General features: G+C 39.5%; 1 protein-coding gene across 5 annotated transcripts in view; it reads left to right on the top strand.

The window, feature by feature from the left end:
• C1QTNF7 (C1q and TNF related 7) overlaps positions 1–21,080 on the top strand; it is a 103,464-nt gene that overhangs the window by 77,732 nt on the left and 4,652 nt on the right. For 4 of the 5 annotated variants that reach the window (XM_046657224.1, XM_046657221.1, XM_046657225.1 and 1 more), the window contains exon 2: positions 16,178–16,423. In XM_046657224.1, the coding sequence (XP_046513180.1) occupies positions 16,186–16,423 (238 nt within the window). In that variant the 5' untranslated portion in view covers positions 16,178–16,185. Of the gene's footprint in view, positions 1–7,828; positions 8,302–16,177; positions 16,424–21,080 lie in introns of those variants that run through there. The other variant, XM_046657222.1, reaches the window with a different exon arrangement.

Genomic DNA, 21,080 nt, shown 5'->3' with positions numbered 1-21,080 from the left:
TAAGGAAACAACCTAAGTGTCCATCAGTGGATGAATGGATAAAGAAATGTGATGCACACACACACGGAATGTTATTCAGCCATAAAAAAGAAGAGAATTTTGCTGTTTTCAACAATATGTACCTGGAGGGCATTATGCTAAGTGCAATAAGTCAGACAGAGAAAAACAAATACCATGTGATCTCACTTATGTAAGGAATCTTAAAAAAAAAAATCAAGCTCATAGATACAGAGAAGAGACTGGTGATTGCCAGAGACGGGGGTAGAGGGTGGGCAAAATGAGTGAAGGAGCCCAAAAGGTACAAACTTCCAGTTATAAAGTAAATAAGTCCTGGGGCTGTAATGGACAGCCTGGTGAGGGTAGCTAATAATACTATATCGCATATTTGAAAGTTGAAAGGGAGTAAATCTTAAAAGTTCTCATCACAAGAAAAAAATTTTGTAACTCTGTATGGGCACGGATGTTAACTAGACTTGTTGTGGTGATCATTTCACTATATATATATATATATATATATATATATATCTGGAATCATTTTGTTGAACATCTGAAACTAATATAATGTTATATGTCAATTATATCTCAATTTTTTTAAAAAAAAAAAGAACACACACAAAAACAAAGATGTAGTGTCTCTCTTATGCCAACTAGTTTTCAGGAAAGTGTGCAAATTGAAGTCAGCACAGTCCAGAGGCATGGAGGTGGTGAAGCAAACACAGCAGATGTTTTGCTGCTATGGTCTGTCGTCCTGGTTGTCGCTCTGTGCAGGTTCCCACTTTGCCTCTCTTTTCTGTCTGTACTCCAGTGGGGATGGAGGCAGCCATGCCCAGCCTTGCTGAGATCTGCTCCAGGGCTGACAGGCTCCATCCTGTGCCTGTCGACTCTTAAGCTCCCAAGCCATCTCATATCATCCTGTTAGCCTCTGCTTTCCAAGATTCTAGGATTACTTAACATTTTAAAGACAGCACCAGTTCTCTGGTGTTTCCTAAACAATCGTAGGATGGTATGACAGGTTTGTTAGTCAAAGCCAGAAAGTGGAACACCTGGCACCAGCACCGCCCATTCTTGACGTGTTGTGGAACTGCAGACCAGCTCCGCACGGTCTTCTTTCAGAGAACACACAGACCCACAGACAGGCACATAATGAGCCTGGGTCTTCTCGGAATTTCTGTAACAAGTCATCGGAGAGCTCCCCTTGCATTCTGAAAATCCCACTGAAGAATCTTGACAGCCTCATAAAATTACATTTCAAAACTTTTAGTACACAATATAGCAATCTGTGGGTAAAGTGCTTTTAAGACATTTTTGACTTATCTAAAGTATGCTTATTTTTGGTTAAAAGGTCTCAAGGGCAAATGGAGCTGCATGTTGTCAATCACTCTCTTATTTTTTTATCCAAGATGATAAAAATTTCTCGGTTTTCCCAAAATAGTTTTGGAATAAATGATACGACGTGAGGAATTTGCTTCAAAAGATACAAAATGCAGGGGTGGGGGGAAAGGGAGGATGAGTGAATGGGGTGTCCATGAAACAGTATTCCCCTTGGGTAACCGTTGAGCTGCATGGTAGGGACACGGGAACTCATTGTCCATTTGATCTCTACTCTTGTATATGTTTGAAATTTTGTGATTTGTTTTTTTGCTGAGGAAGATTGGCCCTGAGCTAACATCTGTTGCCAATCTTCCTCTATTTTATGTGAGTCGCCACCACAGCATGGCTTGACGAGCAGTGCTAGGTCTGTGCCCAGGCTCCGAATGTGCAAATCCCCAGGCTGCTGAAGCAGAGTGCACAAATTTAACAATTAAGCCATGGGCTGGCCCCTGAAATTCTGCAATTTTTAGAAAATTCCTTATGATTTAAAATTCCAGAAGTGCTGTTTTGGACATAGGTGTGAGGATCAAGTATTATGATCTGGGATAATACTATATTGTCAACTCTCAATTGTCCACAATAATGGGTATTTGTGCATATGAGAAATACTGCAGCATCTCCTCCATGTGAAATTAGGAATCAGGTCTTGGTGAGAGAGTCTTAGAAATAATACAGGGGACCTGAGTTCTGATTCTAGCATCGTATATAAAAGTGACCTTTGGGCAAGTCACTTCTCCTTACAGAATCCATTTTCTCATCCACAAAATGGGGAAAGCAGACTGATGCCCTCTGAGGCTGAGCTCCGTGCACATCTGGACCCTGTCACCCCCTTTGAACTCCTTATCTCCAGGACCTGGGGCAGTACTTGGCACATGGTAGGGATCGATGACATTTGTTCATTCAGTGAGTGGGTGAATTGCCTTTTTTAAAATATGCAAACTACTTTTCTCACAAGAATTCATATCTTTTCCTACAATGAAAGCAGATTCAGTTCAGAAACCAGATTGAGTCTCTTGTTGACCTCACCTTGAAAAGCTAGGAAAGTGGTGACAGACATCACTTCCATTTATATCATCCTCATTATCGTAACCAAAAGGGAGTTGAGGGAGAGTTGACAGTTTGACCCCTAAAACCCTGCCCACAGCCCTTCAGGGCTCCTACCACCCCCAGGATAAATACTAGAACCTTCCATGGCCAGCAGATCCCTGCCTGGTCCACACACATCCTCCTTCTAGGCACATGCACTGCTTTGCTCCTTTCAATGCCCTTCTTTCAAAATCATCGTCTTCTACCTCAGGGCCTTTGCACAGGGCACTTTGCCTATTCCTGTTTCATATTTCAGGTCAGATGTCATTTCTTTAGGCAAGCCCTCCCTGACCCATAGTCTCAACTAGGTTGCCCTTTACATTTCCTTCAGAACACTCTCCAGACTTTACTGAATTTATCAAATGTTCTTATCTGTCCTTAATATGATATAAATAAGAAACAACTTCATTTTTCTCTCGTCACTTCTTCTAGTCAGATTCTGTTGGCTCTTTCTTCCCTGCCCTTTCATGACATCTCAGGCAAATTCCTTAGCTTTCTGATCACTTTCAGTTACACGAACAATCTCATTAGTCAATTGTGACTCATTTTCAGATATTAAAAAATCAAAACTTCAATTTCACATCCAAAACAAAGCTTGTTTCCTTTCCATGGCTTCAGCTCAGGATATGCTATGCTTTTCCACTCCTCCCCCATCTCCTACCCCTCCTTCCACTTTGGGTGTGTCTAGAGTCAGATCAGAGGGTAGGAGAATTAGAAAAACATGGCCAAAGTAATTTTACTTAACAGACGCTGCTTGCCTGATTCTCTCCTGGCACACACAGGTGTACCCCGGGTCTTCAAATGCTGGCTTTCTCTGGTTGAACACATTCCCAGGGTCGTCAGAGGCTTTCTGAGGGGCCTCCACACTGTACAGTTCCCTGATGTATGCGGTTCACTCCTTGGCTGATGCCTTGCGTTGCTTCCATACCAGCCTCAACTTCTGTACTCAGAGATGTAAACTCAACTGCTTCTTACTGGCTTCCTTACTCTAGGAGGATTCCTTCCGGGTTCAAGAGGTGCCATCTAGATGGCCAATCCCAGCTGCCATCCTCAGTACCACCTGCCTCTTAGGAAACTCATATGTCCTTGTCTCTCCAATAGCTACCCCTTCACTGCTCTCTCTTCCCCAGACAGTCTTCTGTCTTGAGAATTCTCTAGTTTCTATGATCACGTAAGATGTCAAACTCCAGGGGTGAAATCAAGCTCCTCCATGACTTGTTTATCACATTTCTCTGATCCCACGCTGAAAGGCTTTCAGTTTCAGCTCAGTTAACATCCAACTAGAGAACAAGATAAACAGCTTCTTTCTTGCAGACACCTCTAATACTATCAGTGATCTCTTAGGGTCCTTGCCACTTGGCTTGCCATTCCTACTAGTCATTCCTCCCTTCCTTCCCTCATAGCGAGGGAAGGGTGAGAGCCTCAGCACTCCCTTATCAGCTAATAGCTCTCTATCTTGATGGTTCTCTTCAACCATTAATCCTTTTTGAACTTCTGGTTTTCTCTCATGTGACTTGAAAGTGAACAATGGTCAGTGTCAGATCCAGCTGGTTTTTAGAAAATATTAAATGGATGTGTGGGCACTGATTGCCCATTATTCTCTAATGGGTCCCAACTGAAGGTCCAAGATGATGGGAGGTTTCAATTAACATCCTGTTAAACATGGATCCATTATTATTTGATGAATATCTGTCTTCCCCACTGGACTTTTCCTCTATAAGAGCTCTATATTTGCCCTTCATTGATATAAGATCAAGCATTCAGCATCTAGCATATAGTAATAGCTCAATAAATATGTGATGACACAATGAATAAAAGAACAGGATGAAAGCAGGAGAAAACCAGATTTGTATCACTAAAATTGTTTTGGAAGGACTAACAAATGGGGCATCATTTCAGCAAGAATAGATATGGCAAAGATTCCCAAAGCCTGGCTACCCATCAGAATTACTCATAGGGCTTTTGAAAAATATAAATGCCTAGACCTAATCCACTGGTATGCTGATTCAATAGACCTAGTTGAGAATGAGTGAGCTAAGATGCAGGAGAGAGGTCCAAGCAATGTGCTAGGAGAGTTTGAGGGAAGATAAGGCTACACCTGGTTGAGAGCATCAGGGAGACTTTCTGGAGAAACCGATGCATACAGAGGCCAAATGTGAACACACGAAGAAAGAGGTATGGGAAGGACCTGGCTAGCAGGGAGTTGCAAGCCAGAGGAGATGATATACGGAAGACACTGAGGCCAGAAAGAGGAGATTAGATTCCTGACAGAACCCAGGGCAATGGGGAAGAGGAGGAGGAGTCAGCTACGCATTCCACCTGTCTGCAAGCTGTTTGGATGCAGGAACCTGCTCTTGTAAAGTTAGCAACACCCTAGGGAGGTGCATGATACAGTGGTTAGGTGGGCCAGTTGTGGATCGGACTGCCTAAATTCCTCGTCTATAAAAGGAGGATGATAAAATTGCTCACCACGGAGGTTATGGAGAGGATTAAAGGAGGTAATGATGTAAGATAATAACTTAGCACATAAGTGCTCATTATATATCGGCTAGAATCTTCATTTGTAAATAATTCTACTATCTAGCAAAATGGCTTATACATATTACCAGCAGTGTGCTGTCAGCTTAGACCCCCTAGAAGAGCCAATTCTGCACATACCCTCCCAACTTTGTATTCATCGAAGGTGAGGTTGGTGGCTTGAAATTGGCCACAATGGGAGTATTTACACCAAGGAAATTGACAAAGCTACAAATCCAAACCTTTTTTTGAGAGCTGATTTACTAGCACATTGTTGGATGCTCTGTGAATATTGATTGGATTGGTCTAGATTGAACTGAATTCATTTGATAAGTGAGTTAAGGCTACAGGGAAACAAAAGCACAAGCTGAGAGGAAAACATTACCTTCCTTGGAAAGACAGAATAAAACCTTGGGCTTGGTGTGAGTGGCAGGTAAAAATGGAATTGGATTTTTTACTCTAAGCTAATTCTCCTTTCAGAATATTTTTTCTACGACCATTTTTCATCACTGTCTCTAAAATAAGTGTGAAAATAACTGAATGAAATAGGCACTAACAAGCTTTAGTAACAGCTGAGGTATGAATGCTCAAGGAAACACTTTGAAAGGTTTGTTCTCTCTGTGAAGAATAATAAATCCAGAAAGAAATAGATTATAATAAGTTATCTGAGATGAAAAAGAACACAGAAAAAAATCAAGTATTGCAGGACAGAAAAAATACCACGGTACCTTAATAATACAAGAAACCTTATCATCAAACATTAAAGGGAAATTAAGGAGGTTGTGAATGACACAGAAAAAGCAAATATGATACCCATAAATTGTATCAACGCTTGGCCAAGTTAAGGCAGAAAAAATAAGTATACCTCTATCTCTTTTGGAGGTCAGCAAACTCCATTTCTAAGCTCGTTGACAGAGATTGTGCTATTCCAAGGAAGAGAATGAGAAAAGCCCATTAAGAAGAAGTCATCACTTGTATATAAATAAATGAACATATCCAAAGGCTGGCACACCTGAAATTAAGCTTGTAAGGACTGGGATTCTAGTTCAGCCTTTTCAAAGACTTCAATGTGGAGCATGGGGAGATTCCTTTAAGTCAAATGGTCAAGGCTGTCTCACACATGACAGAGGGTTGCTCTGTGATGTTACCTTAGGAGTGAACTAACGAAAGCATTGAGCCTCAGTGACCCGCCTTGTGGGTTCAAGTTCAAATACAGTCATGCCATTTTTTTCTCTCAATTACTGGTTAGGATCTCATTTGCTTTTATTAGCAGGAAGACTACTCAAGATCTAAATCCTCCCCTTTATGAATGATCTAAGAATTCTAGGGGCTTGCTTGGTTCAAAAGGGGTCTTTCCTACTTTCAACCCAGGTAGAAAGTGAAAAGCAAAACCTTGGATTGTCCACTCTCCCCGTTGCTTTAGCTGCCACTAAATGGTGACACTGTTGAACAATAGTTGTACACAGTCCAGGAGATGCTTGCCCATTTGTATAGGAAGTCCTGGCTTGGCCAGTGTTGCCCCCTTACTAAGCTTCAAAACAATGACCCTTTTAATTCACCATCATGTGTCCAACCACTGCCCCCCAAAGGATATCTGCTGTGACATAAAGACTGAAAGCAGACAAACTCATCCTCATTCATAAAGTGTACCAAAACCAGTCATCCCAAAACCCTTTAGGCCTTTTGGCCCAGACTCTCACTTACCTCCTGGACAGTTCCATTCTGTGGTCTACAGTGACCTCTCTTCACAGCAGGCTTTGGACCAGGCCAGCCCTGTAGTCCATAACTAAGTTCCCTAAATTTTCATCATGGAGAGAAGGAGCTGGATCCTTGGTTCCTTCCTTCCCACAAGGCCCTGGATGCTTTAAGCAAATAATCTCAATTGCTCTATAGTCAAGGGTCCCTGGAGGAAAACCTTCACCAAGCCACTACCAAGTGCCTCATTTTATGTACAGCCCTGAAAGAGTCACTTGAGTGACTTCTCTCAATAGCAACAAAATATCTCCTTCGAGGTAACTTGTATCTCCACCTGCACACAAGTGTAGAAATGTATAAAAGTGGTTGATGTCATTTTTTTAAATTTCATCTCATCAGGCATAAGCACTTTGTTAGAGAATATTAAGAACTATGCGAAAACCTAGAAATAACCAAGGATTACCATTTTATTTCAAGGATCAGAAAACAAACCCAGAGACTCTATCTGATTAAGATCCTACTTTAATTTAGCAAAAAACTGTGCCTTGCTTCTATGCTCAAGGCATTGTCTGTGCTACCCTATGATGACATTTCGGTTTTGTTGGCCAACAAATTCAAAAGATCATTTCCTCCAGATGGGAGGGTGGATAGCTAAGGGAAGCTAAAGCTTATCGGAATGGGGACCCACCAATTTTCTTGGTCAAATATGTGATCAGGGTCCACTTCCCTAACTTTGGAAATATTTCTTCCACTTAGCACTCTCAATTGCTTGAGAAGAATGGTGGGGAAAGCAAGATAAAAGCATGATTTCCATAAATGACATCATGAATTATATATTGCTGTTGCTAAGGAGATATAAGTCATGCATATCAGAAGGAAACAAAGAAATTGATTGCATCGAGGATGAGTCGTCACAAGGTTTGGAGAACCATTCTGCCTCTTGAATTGTTATGATCAGATCTCTACAGCAACAAAGATGTATTAGTCTACTAAAAATACCCAATCATTTATCCATTCAGCAGAGAACAAAGAAAGCATCAGTGCAGTACTCAGAACCCTCCTTCGTCTGGCAGCACATAGGATGAGGGGCCATTTTCCAGATATACTTACCAATGGGGACACCTTTTTTGTTATTCCATGAGACACCACCCAATGTCCAGAATCTGAAGATTCTACCTTAAAAATTCTCAAATAGGAAATGATTCCTTTCTCTAAGTTAACAACTAATTTCCATTCAGTGAGTAATTTCTTTCCCAAAACATCCACTCAGTGGAAAACAAATGAAGAGGGGAAAAATTAAGTAAACAAATCTGAAAAAGAGGGCACGACACACAGAGATGGAGGTGCCTCTCAACTTAACAAAGAAAGCAGGCACTTAAGGTTTATCTCAAACAAAACTGTGATTTTGACCGGCCCCTGATTGAGCCTCACCCGATGAATGACTTCCAGGGCCTCTGGCTCTTTGGGACTAAAGGAGAAAATTATTTTTAGCACAACTATTTGGAAACCTCTGAGAACTTGGATCGGTTTTTCTGTCTGGTACCAAAGCAAGTTTTTCGCTGAGCTCTCATGAAAGATCCTCAGTCTCTTGTGGATTTAGAATCCTGGAGCAACCCACCAACCCAGAGCAAGGTATGGTGTTTACTCTTTTTTTAGCACTTTGGCAAATGTAGATGCAATGGCCCGTTTCATTACGGGAGCTTCTGAGTTTGTTAAACAGACAGCTCTGTAAGAAGAATCCATGAAACTGAAGATCTGGGTTCAAATCTCTGATCTGACGCTCGCTTTGTGGCCATAGACAAGTTACCTAGCTTCTCTGGACATTGGTTCCCTGTCCAACCTGCCACAAAAGGGTCTTTAGGAGGATGATATGGACTTAACATTGCTCTGTAGACTATAAAATGTTCGACAAACGTCAGTATTTGTTACTGTTATGCCATCATAGCACTTTACATAAAGCAGCCAAAGCTTTATATGTTGGTAAAAACAAATATCGATGAATAAACATTTTTCTCTGTTCAACCTTTGTTGGGCCTCTACTGCAGGCTCAGTCTTTGTCCTAAATGTTGTGGACACAGTTGATATTTTGGTGGAGAAAAAGCGAGTAAACAGCTACAACACAATACGGGTGTGTTGTCTTGCAGGGTGAGTAGTGATAGGAGAAGGGAAGATATTTCATGGCCAACAGGAGAAGCGGTTCTGAGGAGGATAATTGGAGCCCCAGAGGCAGAGCCGAGGAAGCATAAAACAGAAGGAATGGGATGTGAACACCTAAGGTCCCCATCCTGTCTTGCTCACGGTGCCACTCCCAGCGCAGTTAGAGAAGGACAAAGCCAGCTATTGCGAAATCTCCTCCTCTGCAGGCCAAGGATTTGTCTCGTTTTGGCTGCCCTGGTTACCTATCCTCTTCCTAATGATTTCCAGGCAAAACACATATTCAACTTGAATTAATAATCAAGTCCAGCCCTTTGTAATGAAGTAATGTTACAGTTTCCCTTACATGACGTATGGGAAAACTCAAGAACTCACTTCAGATTCTGCCTGTGCCATATCTATGGCTGTGTGAACTTGAGCCATCAGAGTCTCAATTTTCTTATTTGTAAAGTGAGGATAATAGCACCTACTTCATAAAAGTGGTGTGGGGATTAAGTAAAGACATCTTTAAAACACTTAGCACAGTAATAAGAATACTGGCATGCTCCCTCCATCCCAATTCATTTTTTATTTTCTTATTTAACTTTTCTTATTGTGATAAAACATACTTAACATAAAATTTACCATTTTTAAGTATACAGTTGTGTGACATTTGTACATTCACATTGTTGTACACCCATCACACCACCATCCATCTCCAGAACTTTTTCACCTTCCCCAATGAAACTCTACATACATTAAACACCACATCCTCATTCTTTCCCCCCACTAGCCCCTGACAACCACCACTGTATTTTCTGTCTCTAAAATTTTGACTGTTCTGGATATATCATATTGTAGAATCATACAGTATTTGTCCTTTTGTAACTGGCTTACTTCACTTGGCACAGAGTCTTTAAGATTCATCCACGTTGCAGTATGTGTCAAAATTTCCTCCCTTTTTAAGGTTGAACAATATTCTATTGTATGTATATGCCATATTTTGTTTACCCATTCATCTGTTGATGGACACTTGGGTTGATTCCACCTTTTGGCACCTGTGAGTGATGCTGCTAGGAACATAAGTGTACAAAAATCTGATTGAGTCCATGCCTTTACCTCTTTTGAGTATATACTCAGAAGTGGAATTGCTGGATCATATGGTAGTTCTATATTAAATTTTTTGAGGAATCATCATACTGTTTTTCACAGCAGCTACATCATTTTACATTTCTACTAACTATATTTTTAATTTTTTACACCTTTATTGAGATATAATTGACACATAGCATTGTGTAAGTTTAAGATGTACAATGTGAAACTTTGATACACATATGTATTGCAAAATGATAACCACAGTAAGATTGGTTAACACGTCCACCACCTCACGTAACTGTCTTTTTTGTGTGCATAGTGAGAACATTTAAGATCAGGTTTCGAGTATTTAATATAGCATTGTTAATTATAGACACCATGCTGTACATTAGATCCCCAAAATTTATTCATCTTATAACTGGTCATTTATATCCTTTGACCAACATCTCCCCATTTCCCCCACCCTCCAGCCTCTGGTAACTGCCATTCTACTCTATCGCTATGAGTTAAGCATTTTAGATTCCACGTATGAGTGAGATTTGTCTTTCTCTGTCTGACTTATTTCACTTAGCATAGTGCCCTCAGGGTTCATCTATGTTGTCACCAATGGCAGAATTTATTTCCTTTTTATGGTGGAATAATATTCCACTGTATATATATATGTGTATATATATATATATATACCGCATTTTCTTCATTCATTCGTCTGTCAATGGACACTTGGATTGCTTCCATGTCTTTGCTATTGTGCATAATGTTGCAATGAGCACAGGAGTGCAGGTGTCTCCTTGAGGTAACGATTTTCTTTCCTTTGGATGTATATTCAGAAGTGGGATTGCTGGATCATATAATAGTCCTATTTTTAATTCCTTGAGGGAACCCCGTACTGTTTTCCATAGCCACTGTATAAATTTACGTTGCCACCAACAGTGCACGGGGTTCCCTTTTCTCCACACCCTCACCAACACTGGTTATTTCTTGTCTTTTTGATAATAGCCATTCCAGTAGGTGTGAGGTGGTATCTCATTGTGGTTTTGACTTGCATTTCCCTGACAATTAGTGATGCTGAGCACCTTTTCATATACCTGATGGTCATTTGTATGTCTTCTTTGGAAAATGTCTGTTCAGATCTTTATATATTTTGGATATTGACCCCTTATCAGATATACAGTTTGTAAATATTTTCTCCCATTTCATAAGTTAGCTTTTCATTTTGTTGATTGTTTTCTTTGCTGTGTAGAAGCTTTTTAGTTTGATGTAGTCCCACTTGTTTACTTTGCTTTTGTTGTTTGCGCTTTTGTGTTGTATCCAAAAAGTTGTTGCCAAGACCAATGTCAAGGAGCGTTTTCCCTGTTTTCTTCCAGAGATTTAATGGTTCCAGCTCTTACACTTAAGTCTTTAATCCATTTCGTGTTTTATTTTTTGAGTGGTATAAGATGGGGCTCCAATCTAATTCTTTTACCTGTGAATATACAGTTTTCCCAACACCATTTACTGAAGAGACTATCCTTTACCCACTGAGTATTCTTAGCTCCCTTGTCAAATATTAGTTGACCATATATGAAGGGGTTTATTTTACTTTGAAAATAAAGAAAAAACATGCTATTTACAAAGAAATCTTGATGTGTGGACATATTTTCTAGAAGTTCATTCTTTGCACTGAATTATTCAGTATTTTTCCAAGTGTTTTCCATGGCTAGTTTAGCAAAAATAAATGTTCTGTGATTAAAAAAAATTATGAAACAGTATATAATACACTCGTGCCTTACAGACTCAAAATATACATTAACATGAAGGCTCTGAAATCTACTGCATCACAAAGTAAATTTTGTAATAAGTGTTTTAAAAACTAAAAACCTATTACTTTGTAATCCTTAGAGAAGAATTGGCTAGATGGCCATTTACAATTAACATCCAGGACCAATCTGTGCAAGATTAACAGTATGTCCAGAACTTTGATTTTCTGACTCTAAAGGAGCACGACGGTGGAAAAAATGCCTTTTAGCACACGTTCTGCATAAATTTGCACAATTCCATGCGATCCTTCAAAGTGTTTTGTATGGGGAGTGACTGCTAATGTGTAAGAGGTTTCTTTTTGTAGTTTTGAAAATGTTCTAAAATTAGATTATGGTGTACACTGAGTTGTATATTTTTAAATGGCCAATTTTATGCTGCATAAATTAAATCTCAATAAAGCTGTGAAAAAATATCTTAAGTTTATAAAACCATGACCCACATAGTTCCATCCCAGCCAAAATAACCAAATTCATTGCAAACCAGGGGCAAGGGGTGAGGCACGAATTATTCAATATGAGGCGTTGAAAATATAAAGTTGAATCTCTATCTCACACTTTTTATCAAAATTAAATTCTAATGGGTCAAATTTCTAGTGTGAAGAAATGAAACAATGAAAGAACTGAAAGAAAAGTGGGATGATTCCTTTTATTATCTTGAAGGGAGGAAGGCCTTTTAAACACAATAAATTGAACCTCAAAAAATGTTTTCATGATAAAGATATTTTTTAAATACACAGACAAAGGGAAAAAACAAAAAAAAAGCTATATGTTGCTCATTTCATAAAACATGTGCAGAGAACATATATGTGCGTGTGTGTGTATGTATATATCTCCATATGTATATATGGGTATTCATTGAAGTATTGTTTATAATAGCACAAGAATGAAATATCCCAAACATCCACGAATAAGAGACTGGTTAAATACAACTCATTTGTACAATGGATACTCTATAGCCACTAAAAAAGAATGAGGCAGCTCCATATGTACTGATATGGAAAGATCACCAAAGTGAAAAAGCAAGGTGCAGAAAGCTGCATACAGCATGCCAACATGGGGAAGGAGGATACACAAGAAACTAGCACCAGCGGTTGCCTCTAGAGTGGGAAACTGGATGTCTAGAAGACTGGGAGGAAAGAGAGAAGGTTTACTTTTTATTACATGCTCTGTTTTTTTAACTTTATGAATGTGCATGTTCTCTCTGTACAAAAAATATTTAAAATATTTTAAATACTCTAGACTATGCAAAATTAAAACAACTCAAATCTTTTATTTGTATTTCCCAAACACTCCAACAGGGACCCATAGACTTCAGGAAGATTTCTTTAAATCCTCTCTTTCCTCTTTCTCTTATAATCTTCTCATATTCCATAATTTCTCCCTAGTTTTTTTTCCCCCAAAACCACACTTCCCCCCACCAAAATCTACTCCTCAGCCCCCAGCCTGAGTTTTTTGTGGCAGACACTGTTCTAGGTGGTGGGAGACATCAATGCCTAAGACAAAGATCTCTGCCGTCATGGAGCTCACAGTCTATCACATGGAGACATGCAATATAAAGAAAGCATAATAGAGATGAGAACAATCTAGTGAGTTAGAGGGTGATGAGTACCACGGAGAGCAGGAAAAAATAGAGCAGAATGAGGGAGGGTCAGGAGGTAGGAGAAGGTGGATCGCAATGTTAAATCAGGTGGTAAGAGTTGGCTTCAGTGAGAGGGTGCCATTTGAGCAAAGTCTTAAAGAAGGAGGTGAGGGAGTGAGACATGCAGACATTTTGGGGAACAGAATTCTAGACAGAGGGAAGAGACAGTGTGAAGGCCCTAAGGCAGAGCATTCCTAGTGTCTTTGAGGAACAACAAGAAACCCAGTGTGACCAGGGCTGAGAAAGTAGGAAGGAGAGTAGTGAAAGATGAAGTCAAGGAAGTAAGGAGGGTGGGTGCCCAATCAATAGGGCCTTGTAGACCCTGCAGCATGAGGCTTTTGATTTTTAAGTGAAATGGAGAACCGCTACAGGGAGATGCCACAGTAGTTTCCCATTATAATCCACACTCTCTTATCATTCTGATAAACTGAGTCCCAAGACTTGCTTGGGCACTCACTACCATGCCATCATTGTGCATCAGCAACCACAACATATTGTTCCTCAATTCTGATGAGGGTCGTTAGTGGAAAATCATTCTGAATGCCCTTCAGAAAATTCTACCTGGGGATACTTCCAGCATTTAGACTACTGTACAAACGATATCCTTATGCCTTTGTCAATGAAATGCAAATGATTTGTTCAGTGAATGCATCTGTTTCAGTTGCTTTAATTTATTCCTTCTTTGAGCACCTTTTTGCCTGACTTGTGAAAATATTAATATCCTTTCTTTCAAGAAAATCTTTAAAATTTCTGCTTCCTTTATCCACCATGACCTGGATCCTTAGCACACACTCCTTCATGGACTGATCCCCGACTATTGGCATGTTTGTGTTTCCGGCATCTCCATCACGGTGTCTGAGACGTCACTGCCCTAAGCTCCTTGTCTCCAGATAACTTCAAGCCCCTCCTAGAACCAGCTCCTGCATCTCATCCCATGTCTAGTTAAAAGTCTTCTTATGAGTGTCTTCTGTGAACATGGTCTCCTCTTTCAAATCCCTTCTGAAAGCCTCCTCTAATCAGGGAGAACAACCAGCAATTTAATCACGACATCTTATTTAACTGTGGCGGGGGGGATGGATGGAATGTGCTTCCCATTTCCTTTCATCTGAGGTGCTTTGGAAAGGCTGATATCTTTGTCAGATCTGGTGGGCTTTTCAGACAGGGCCTTAATCCCCGTTGAGCAATAGGATCAGTAACATTGAGCTTGTGTTGCATTACAAGTCAAGCAGATAGAGCATGGCAAAAACGATCTCCTTGATTTTTTTAGGGGGGATGAGGGGCACTGGTAACATGAAGATTTGGTCAAAGACGTAGAGCCCAGATTTGGATAAGTTGCTTCAGTTTTTTACCAACAAGATTTCTAGGAATCAGACTTATTTCAAAGCACAAGTGCATGCTGTGTTTTTCTCAGTTCGTCATTCCTGTGCTCTGGCAAATTTCTGCATCTAATTCCAAGATGTTGCAATTTCCCCATGGGTTCCGTAAAAGTGGTACAGTGTGCCTGGTTAGTTTTCTATTGTGATTGTCAAAAAAAAAAAAAAAACAAAGGAACTCCATCTGATTGCTTTTCTCGCATTTTATGATTATTTCCTTTGGGTGAGTATATGCCAGGCATATAACATTAAGCATTGTGCAGATTTCTTCTTAAAGCATAGGTCCAACTCTCCAAAAACTACTCATTTACACCACCCCAGAACCATGTGTATACCTTCTCCCATCCAAGAAACTGCTAATCCTAAGGACAATTTAGCCTAGAAAATAAGGTATCCCCAGCCTACATTGCCCATCCCTCAGCTTACATGCCAAATGCCATGCTAATAAATTATCCATCATTCTCAGCTGCCAGGCTTTGTGGAGAGAAAACCCAAGTCCTGTTAGATGAAGAGACCTGTTGTCTGCTTCACTCGGAGCACCTGGCACCATGCACAGTTTAATTTCACTCAGCCCTTTAATTGAGCCCCAGTGCTAACAGCTTAATGGGACACCACAGCATTATATCCTGCAGATTTTAAATTAAAGTTTAAGACCACCACCCCTCAGGACATGCACAGTACTCCAATTAACACTAATTGGCATTACACATGATTATCAAGTGAAAAACATGGTTTTCCTGAAAATGGCACTTCCTTTCTCATGCTTTAAAAAGCCCATAAATTCTGAGAAAATGACGATGGATGCATGCAAAGATTAAATATAAGGATGTCTAGCACGATGCTTATATTGGCAAAAAACTGGAAACAAATGTGTCTATCGGGGAATTGTGTACACAAAGGATAATAGAGACAAATGCAACTATTTTTTTAATGTTACGAATAATTTTTGACATGGGAAGATGTTCATGCTATATTGTTAAGTGAAAAAAGTTAAAGAATTGCAGGAATGATATGATATCACTTTTCTCCATAGCGTAGAGAAAAAGGCCAGAAGGATGTATATATCAAAATGTAGAGAGTAATTATCTCCAAGAGGTGAGAATAACATGATGTTTATCTTATCATTTGATCACTAATTTTCTACAAAAAAACGCATTCTTTGGCAAAAAGAAAATGTTGTTTTCAAAGTCCGTCATTGATTCCTGCAGGAAAAAAATGTAATAAAGGGATTTATTTTGAAATTTTTTTAATCAACCCTTCATCTCCACCAACTTTTGTGTGGGACACTGAGAACGCTCTATCAATGATGTGTTAATAGTTTCCAATGGAATTATGAGCATAAACAGGGTTTTTATACATGCATGGAAGGGTGAGCACTGGAGTGAATTATTGCAAATGCCCATTCTTGTGTTCCATTATGCCAAAGCCCCCACCTGAAAGGGTGCATTTATGTCCGTGTGTTTCTCTTCCAGAGCCAAAGATGTTTGTCTTGCTCTATGTTACAAGTTTTGCCATTTGTGCAAGTGGACAACCTCGGGGTAGTCAATTCAAAGGAGACAGCTACTCCCCAAGATATATCTGTAGCATTCCTGGCTTACCTGGACCTCCAGGCCCCCCTGGAGCAAACGGTTCTCCCGGGCCCCATGGTCGGATCGGCCTTCCGGGACGAGATGGTAGAGACGGCAGGAAAGGAGAGAAAGGTGAAAAGGGGGCTGCAGGTAATGAACTATGAAGTTCCATAAAACACCCCTCTTTCGCCCCTACCTGAAAACTCCCTTTCTTTTTTGCTTTTTCTAATGAGAATTACTCCTTAAATCCCTTCTCTGCTTCACCTTCATCGATCATAACCATTTATTGCCACCCTTACTATGCTTCAGAATCTGCTCTGAATTCTTTATCTGCCTTCTTATTTCACTGTAATGGCAACTCTCTCAGGTGGACAGTGTCACGTGATATGGATGAGGACACAGAACAATAGCATGGTTCAATGAATTACTGAACATGGACGTGCACTGCTTGTGATGGGCAGTGCTGAATCCAAGCATCTGCTGCCCAGGCCCACTGGGGTCTTCCAGCTGCAGGAGATGGCTGGATGTGCTAGGGCATGGACGGACAGACAGACAGATGGACAGGAGGGGAGATGGACAAATGAAGTAGAGGCAGAAATTAGGAGCCAAAAGCATAAGTGCCATCCTGCTCTGCACTAATATCCTGAGCAAAGATACATAAAGAGCTTATAGATTTTATTTTCCACAGATGAAATTACTACAGTACTGTAAAGTCAACCTTTCCTAGCTCATCCCTTTCCCACCTGTCCTGTGGCAACTCAAGAGTAGATTTCTTACAGCTCTTCACAGCAACGCAATTGTTCCCCAATCCTTCAGTAATTTTCACTTTTTTTCCCACAAATAAATTGGCCCAGGAAGCTTGCCAGATTCTGCAATCCTTCAGAGTAAACTCAATTGAAATTCTAGAGAGGCTGTGTTAACACTAAAAGAGGAAGGGATTTGGAATCAATCTTTGAAAACAAGTTTCTGAGTGTAAAAGTTGGCACAAAGGATGGGAAGAAAAAAATCAATGGATCTTAGAAATATGTCTTTATCTAGTTATTGCTCCTGCTTTACTGATGTTATGTGAAACAGTATCATAATATATATTCAAATTATTGGATAATAATTTATTTCTGAGTCTGTCGTGCAGAAAATATTTGGCATATCAGTAGCTATCAATCTATGAACGCTGTTCAACATTATATAAAGAATCTTTAGGTAAACGTTCAACGTCAGGTAAAGAACCTTTAATTTGGAGCCCAAATCTTATCTTTCAAAGGCTTCTATATGGTAACACCAGTGAACACAACTTACTGCTGTGTTATGATCATAAATATCCTTGAAGTCCTGTAATGACACCAGCACTATAGTTAGATGTTACTGGCCCTTTCAGTTTACTGTGTCCAGAAGCAATAATTTAGTGGTTACACAAACATGCATCAGAGTCAGACTCAGGCTCAAATCTTGGTTCCTTCAATTACTCAGTATCCTTGGGCAAATAGCCTCTTTGAGGCTCAGTTTCCTCATTTGTTAAAAGTGTGATTGTGAAGATTAAGGACAATAATACATGTAAAACACTCAATAGAATAACTGCCATGTGGTAAGCATTCAGTAAATATTAGCTATTATTTCTTATTACATTGTAACCTGAAAACAATGACTCATAACTAAGGTAGTTCCAGTGCTACCTAAAGATATGGGTAGGGAGGCCAGCCTGGTGGTGTAGAGGTTAAGTTCACGCGCTCCACTTCAGCGGCCCAGGGTTCACAGGTTCCAATCCCAGACATGGACCTACACATTGCCTCTCGAGCCATGCTGTGGTGGCATCCCACATGCAAAATAGAGGAAGATTAGCACAGATGTTAGCTCAGGGACAATCTTTCTCACCAAAAAAAAAAAAGATGTGGATATGCATTGAGATTAAATCAAATGTTCATAATTGCTACAAATTTAACCATATATAAGGCCAGATATATTCCCCGTATTCATCAATCCATTCATTCTTCTGTCTACCCATGCAGTATTCATTCAACAAGCTTTTTGTGCACTGTGGGATGGCCCTCCTGTGCACTGTAGGACATTTAGTAGCATCCCACTAGACGCTAGTGGCACCCCCACCAATTGTGACAACCAAAAATGCCTCCAGACATTGCCAACTCTCTCTTGGTGGACAGTGCAAAATTGCCCGTGGTTGAGAAAACTGTTTTAGACACAGAGAATGTGAACATGAATAAGACATTGCCCTTGCCTTGATAAGCAAGCATTTGGGTGTGGAGAACTAATAGGGAAATATATAATTATAATGTCATCATCGTCGTAATAATAATAACCACTTATTAAGAACCTACTTTGTGTCAGGAATTTTACATTTAGTAGTTCATATCCACCATAACCCTCTTAGCAATAATTATAATCAGCAATAATAATAATGTTACAAGCGGAAAAATTGAGATTCAAAAATAAAATGACTTTCCCAAACTAAGATTATTTCAATCCAGTTTATACATATACACGTGTAAGGATATATAACAGTTAAGAAAAGTAAGAATGCCTTTGTGATCAATGAAGAGGAGTGCACTTCATTTACAAACATTAAGAACAGAGTCCTGGGGCTTTGAGGATAAGCTTTTAATGGGGCTGGAACTGGACACACGATGGCTGGGAGCTTCTGTTCCCTGTTTCCACCTTAGTGACACCACAAATGTCTTCTCATGCGCACTACATCCACTCCAACCAAGTGCAGGCAAAATCGAGTATATTTTTCGTCCAACTTCCCTACCCTAAATTACAAATACAGAGTTTATTATACTGGATTGTAAATTTTTTAGTAAAAATATCTGTCTCCCTCACTGGTCTATAGCAATTACTGTTGTGGCAATTTATTAACATTTAATTTAATCTTAATGCACATCCATACAAATATCTTCAAGAAACGCTAGAAGCACCTCATGAAACAGATCACGCGCTCTAGGTTATTATATAGCTTTCACTATTCATAAACTTAGTTATGACTCATATTTGCAGATCACAATGTTATAAGTAATACAGCTAACTTGAGGGTGGGGCAGGTGTCATTCGTGTCCATGTTCCACCCAGCCCTTAACACAGTGCCTGGCATACAGTGGATGGTCAATCAATATTAGATGCTTTAGATTTATGCATACGTGTTCATACCCATAAATCCATGGATGGATAGATGGATGGATGGATGGATGGACGGATGGATGGATGGATGGAGGGATAGAAGAAAGAAAAGGCATTGAAGAAGAAATCTTTCTAAGCCTATTTCATGGAGAACTAAGAAAAAATTCCTTCTCTCCAAGCATCAGCATCTAAGCATAGCCTAACTCTTACTCCATAATTCTCTTCTCTACCCAAGCATACGTCTGGCTGAATAGGGAGAGGGAGAATGATTTTCCCTTCTTTCCATTCTTCACTAATTGTTCCTTAACATGGGGGTAAATCTTTCATGCAAACAGGAAGAATTACTGTAAATTATTACAGCTAGTCCCTGATTATCTAACTCCCAGTAGTTCGGAATATTCAATAACTATAGAAGATCCAAATCTTGAGATTATAAAGATCTTTTCATGACTAGCATTGTGAACTTGCATCTCAGTATTTATAGTTTTGTCTCAAAGAATTCTCAAGAGGATGAGACCTCAAGCAATCTATTCCAACACCTCCAGTTCAGGGACTGGGAAACTAAAGTCAGAGATAAAGCTCCTTCAGATTCACCTAACTAAACCATCGCTGAATTAGGATTTTATCCCTGGTCTGCTGAGTCGCTGTTTACTGCTTTTCCTACTAGGTTGGGAGTGGATTTAAATCCAACTTCTTCATACTACAAATGGAGCATTTGAAACACAGACAAGAAGTGACTTACACAAAGTCATAGAGGCAGGAGGATTTGAGTACATAGTGAATTTTAATGGTCAAAATTGTTACTGATGCCAAAATGTCTTTTTTATTGATGCATCAAAGGTCACTGGTGAAGACAGCAAAAGTTAAGCTCCTATTGAAGATAAAATAACAGTTTAGAAGTTGTAGTCCTTGATTAAAAAGTTAAGCGAACAGTAAAATAGTATTCCTATTCCATTTTCACCAAAAAGAAACAAACATTGAAAGATCAGACTATTATGGCCTTATTTCAAGAAATAAATACCAGAGTGTATTCTGGCTGGGACCAGTAGAATTTCAATTTAACAAGAGCCATCTAAAGCTAGAGGACGGTCCTGTGATCAGTAATAACGCTGATCCTCGTCACCAAAAAAGGGTTGCATTCATCATTAGCATCTTCTGTGCCTCATAACTCGTTAAACTACCTCTTTCAAAAATTATTAAAACAAAATACTTGACGTTTTAAGGGTAAAGCTTAAATTCTCCTCAAATTTACATTATCCAGGGCACTTCATTGCTAAATTTGCCAAACAACTGAAAAAATGATCAAACTGATACATTGATGTGTGTGTAATATTCAAGTAAATTATATTAAAGCACTATCAAGACAAAAAGGCTTAGCTTGATAAAAAAATCTTGAGAACAAATATGTAGTTAAGAGTGAAAGTGCACAATATATCAGAAATACATTTTCCGTGACTACAAAAAGTGCGTTACAAATTACCAATAATTTGGATACTTTTTTAGGAAGTATCATTATGCAAGCACTATTTATGGAATGGATTCAGCCCTAAAATTGAATGACATTTTTAATGTTATTAGGTCATTGTTATCACATCTATGGTTTAAACATTACATGGATGTTGCTTATCACTTTCGACCCATAATCACAATTTCTCTGCATTTAGCCTATGGTTGATCTGTA

The sequence above is a fragment of the Equus quagga genome, chromosome 3 (genome assembly GCF_021613505.1).
Source record: "Equus quagga isolate Etosha38 chromosome 3, UCLA_HA_Equagga_1.0, whole genome shotgun sequence".
NCBI lineage: Eukaryota > Metazoa > Chordata > Mammalia > Perissodactyla > Equidae > Equus > Equus quagga.
This window is presented reverse-complemented; position numbering and strand designations above follow the sequence as displayed.